The sequence below is a fragment of the Orycteropus afer genome, unplaced genomic scaffold (genome assembly GCF_000298275.1).
Source record: "Orycteropus afer afer isolate SDZICR_OR568_19922 unplaced genomic scaffold, OryAfe1.0 scaffold00009, whole genome shotgun sequence".
Lineage (NCBI taxonomy): Eukaryota > Metazoa > Chordata > Mammalia > Tubulidentata > Orycteropodidae > Orycteropus > Orycteropus afer.
In genome coordinates this window covers 2950922-2955431 of record NW_006921596.1, presented here as the reverse complement: position 1 = coordinate 2955431, position 4510 = coordinate 2950922, and the positions used below count along the sequence as shown (strand labels likewise).

The window sequence follows — 4510 nt, the reverse complement described above, 5'->3', positions numbered from 1 at the left end:
TTTTCCTTTTGCAAACTTCCCTGTTTACTGAGCAGGTGATTTGTAATCTGGTCAGCTGGTTGTATGTATGAGAAACTTTACCAAACTGCTGTTTGAAATACACATTAGCACCCACTTAGAATTGTCAGAGTGCTAAGTGAAGTCTGTTACTACAGAAGCTCCTGTATTATTTTGGTATGCTGTAATTGGTTTCTGTGAAAACTAGGACACAAAGTGGAAAGGATAGGTATTGTTCCTTCCATTGCACCTATAAATTCTTTGGTCTTTTTGATTAACGTTTATTATTTCATTATTTTTAAGCAACTTTGACTTTTGTGGTTTTCTTGGTCGTTACTCTCTCTGTTTTGCATATTACTTTGGTTCTTTTGCCTTTGGGCTTTGTTACTCTTGTAAGGCTTTCAAATCTTTTATAGAATGAAGGCTGATGAAAGGACATTTGTATTTAATTACAAATATATTCATATGAGTATATATACATGCTTGTTTTAAAATAGTCCAAGTAGAAATAGGTAGAAAATAAGAGCACATTCTGTGACTTTAATTTTTGGCATTTAAATAGAAATGTGTATTCTCTGTGGATTTCCTACAGATTTCTTCCTGTATTATTTTTATCGTGTCTGGCCATTATCCTCCTGGCTATCGTCACGTATTTCTATTTCTATTTGAATAACTAACCCACACAGTTGCTGTAGGAATTAATGTTTTCTTTCTTTGGCCTTATTTATTTTTTTTATTGTAAGAGTTTGTTTTACATTTCAATGTTACATGTACATTTAGTTTCACACCCCATTTACCATGCCTAACCCTAACCCAGTCTCCTCCCCTCCCTGGCCAGTAACCCTTCCCCTGTGTCCCTCATAGTTATGCACTCCTATCTGCCCTGTATTACCTCCATGTGAATGTTGCCCCTCTGGTGCTCCTTCATTGATTGCTCCAAGGGGTGTATTTCCATAGAGTATGTGGGTGCGTACCCCTGGGTTGAGTGGCGTGTACATCTTGTTAACTATTGGACTGAGAGCCAGCCCCTAGGAGTGAGTTTTATTCCAGGTGCAGAATGTATTCCAGGGCTATAGTATCCCGGGTCTCACCAGACTCTATCCAACCAGTAATTCTGATCATTACTGAGTTTTTAGATTTTGTTCCACATTTTCCCTCCCACTCTATCCAGGATCTCCAGATTTGATCCTTTCCTGAGTGGTTGGCATTGGTAGCTGGGCACCATCTAGTTCTTCTGGTCTCAGGGCCGTCATGTTCTAGGGCTGATTGCTTCCAAGTGCCCTTTTTTTTTTTTTGCACCTTTCTTTGCTTCTGATGCTAGGAGACCATTAGGTGCATCTTAGATGGCTGCTTGAAAGCTTTTAAGATCCCAGTCGTTACTCACCAGTGCAGGATGAGGAACAAGGCCTTTATGTATTTTGTTGTGCCAATTGAGTCTGGTGCCCCCAGTACTATGGTCCTGAGATGGTAGATCCATTGGACCTCTCTTCCATGGACTTAATTTCTTTTAGAACATTTTTGCTTTTTTAACTTAGAATTCTAGTGGAAAATGACAAACGACCTGCACACCTTATTCAAAAATCTTAATTTTTACTCACTGAAATAAAATATGCAATATTGTACATATGTAAAATTTTAGTGTATGTGTGTGTTTGACCTTGCTAATTTTCTCATTTTCTTTACTAGTAGACCTAGTACTGTGATTTCAAATGGGGAAGATACAACTTCTTCTGAAGAGGAAAAGGAGGATCAAAATACACGTGTGAAAACGAAGTGTCAAGTAACAGACTCTGTTATTCCCAGCGGGTGTCATAATGATTCAGAACTAGTCAATGGTCAAGTGAATAGTCACTTGAATTGTTCAGTGAATGGTTCAAATTCTTATCACAGTAATGAAGATGATGATGATGATGATGATGAAGATGATGACATTGAAAATGAACATGATGCTTTAGGGGTTGGAGATAATTCTGTACCAACAATATATTTTTCTCATACTGTTGAACCTAAGAAGGTCTGTACATTTTAAATTTATTTTACTATTTTGCATATAAATTGAACATTAAACATCATTTATGATATTCTTTAAAAGAACATAATAATGATTAATATTGCAGATAGTGCCAGAGAAGAAAACTATCTCTTACATTTTGTTCTCACCAATTTACTTTTTTTTTTAAAGTGTAGTTAACTAACTAGTACTGGTCCATTGTTTGCTGAAGCCACAGTAGAATTTGAGGTGTTGGAGTCTGGCTGGGATCAGATTTGAGTGGCAACTACTGTATCTCTTACTCTTTATCCAGAGAGTTTTCTTAAGAATCCTAAAGTTAATCTTGTGGGAGTTTTGATGTGTTTAGGAAGTTGAAAATGACTGCATTAATTAAATGTTTAATTATACCAGGTTGTTGTTTTCTATGCGGGCAGAAAGTGAATAGGAGCATCGTGAGCAAAAAGGGAAAACTTAGGAGGAAGTAAAAATTAGTTCCTTTTCTGACAAAGTAAATATAAACATCTGTGGGTAATCATAACTTCAGAATGTTGGCATTTCAGAGCTTGGGGTTGACTGTAGAGATCTTCTTTTACAGGGTTTTCAAGCTTTTTTTGGTATCAAGAGCCTTTTGTTTCCTCCAAACTTATTGTAGAATCCCAGTATTTAAAATAGATGAAAGCAGGTTGACTCTGGTTGAAGGAAGGCTAGGCTGCCGTAAGCCCATTCCCTTGGCCTCTCTCTGCTCCATATACTACTCTAAAGAGCCACAGGGAATTCATCTTCACATTTGTCTTTCTCAGGGAAACTTGAGGCCTGGAAGACCATAGAGCTAGTTAGTAAGAACAGGGACTCCTTTGTCTCAGTTTAGTGTTCCTGCTGCAGGGTATCATGACAGGAGATAGCCTTTATCAGACTCAAGGGTCTGTGAGTACTATTTAATGAAACAGGTTTAAAACGTGTGATATTTTTTAGTTCCTTAAGTTGTCCTTGAACTACTATGATGTGAAATAACATGATTTTTCTTTTTTTTTTTTAACTACTTTCTAATATTAAAATATTAATATGCTCCTAAAGGGAGCATCTCCTAAATTCCCTGGGAAAAAAAATGACTGAGATGATAAACTAGAAAAAATTTGTTTTGTGATTTTCTTTGTAGGCTTTTAATTTTCTAATTTTTGTTAGTTGAAGCAGGAAGAATAAATAATAATATTTGCAGGCATGTTATGGGGAAGAACAGTTGTTAATGTGAAAAGTGTGATGTAAATGCTGAGTAGGGAGAGAAGAGTAACATTCATCCTGAACAGGGCTGGTTTTTATTTTTTAGTCCTTTAGTTTCTAAAAATTAGAAGTCTTCCACAAATTCTAAATAGTTCGGCATTATCTGTTACTACTTTATGACTTTGGTTTTGTATTCTCACTGAGAATTTATTTTGGCTGATTGTATACTTTGTTTTGAAATACAAGATCGAGGCCAAAAACTTGGTGTAGATGAGTTCTGCTTTCTATACAATAATAAAGTCACTGAAGACTAGAGCTGGTGATTAAAGAGGATGTAATTTAATGCTGGGAAGTATGATATATCCTTGACCTGTTTTACTAAATTAGGGACTTTTTTTGCCCTGTGTGATAGATAGTGCATGCCATTTCAGTGTCAAAAATTTAAACTGTTATTCTTTAATTATTGAATTTTGATTTTAGTTTTGGTCTTAATTTCCCAAAGGGATCTTAATTTTGTGCTGTGGAATGTTTAGGTTCGAATAAATACTGGAAAAAATACCACTTTAAAGTTCAGTGAAAAGAAGGAGGAAGCCAAACGTAAACGGAGGAGTGGTTCTGGTGGTGCTCATTCTGCCCATGAGCCGCCCACCATCAGGACTCCTGCTGACATTTACAGGTGAGCGGTGTTCACAGAGCCAGGGCAGTGTGCTGTTCCCTCCCCTGTTGCTGCAACTGAAAATTTACATGAAAGGTTGTGTGTTACACAGAAGGCTTTCATTGTAAAGTATGGTGTTGGGATGGGGTTAGCTTAGTGTTCCAAAGGCTTTCTCAGGAGCTGCTGTGCCACCACAGCCTCCCAATACAAAGCAGTTGGAATGCCCTATGACTTTTTCACTATTTTACTCTTTTTGCCAAAACCAAACCAAACTCATTGCCGTCAAGTCGATTTGACTCATAGCGACCCCTCCTTTGGTTTCTGAGGCAGTATCTCTAGGGAAGTAGATTGCCCAGTCTTCCTTCTGAAGAGTGGCTGGAGGGTTTAAACCACCGGCCTTCTGGTTAGCAGTCACATGCCTTAGGCACTGCAGCAGTACTTTTAAAACATTCTCAGTTGGTCTGGTCAGAAAATCTTGTGTCTCAACTTTGAAGTTACTATTTGTGCTGCTAGTGGGCTGAGGCAGTACTTTCCTACCATAGCTGTGACATGCTTGACATGTGATTTACCAGTTAGTGATACTATTTTGATTTTTTATTGTGTTATTCAACTTTATTGTTGAAAGTTACCATTTGAAAGTACCTGTTGTG

At 37.3% G+C, this 4510-nt stretch overlaps 1 protein-coding gene across 1 annotated transcript in view; it reads left to right on the top strand.

Moving 5' to 3' along the window:
* Positions 1–4510, top strand: part of URI1 (URI1 prefoldin like chaperone) — a 97649-nt gene that overhangs the window by 89537 nt on the left and 3602 nt on the right. The window contains exons 7-8 of the mRNA XM_007947758.1: positions 1684–2011; positions 3739–3881. Coding sequence (XP_007945949.1) covers positions 1684–2011; positions 3739–3881 — 471 coding nt within the window. The remainder of the gene's footprint in view (positions 1–1683; positions 2012–3738; positions 3882–4510) is intronic.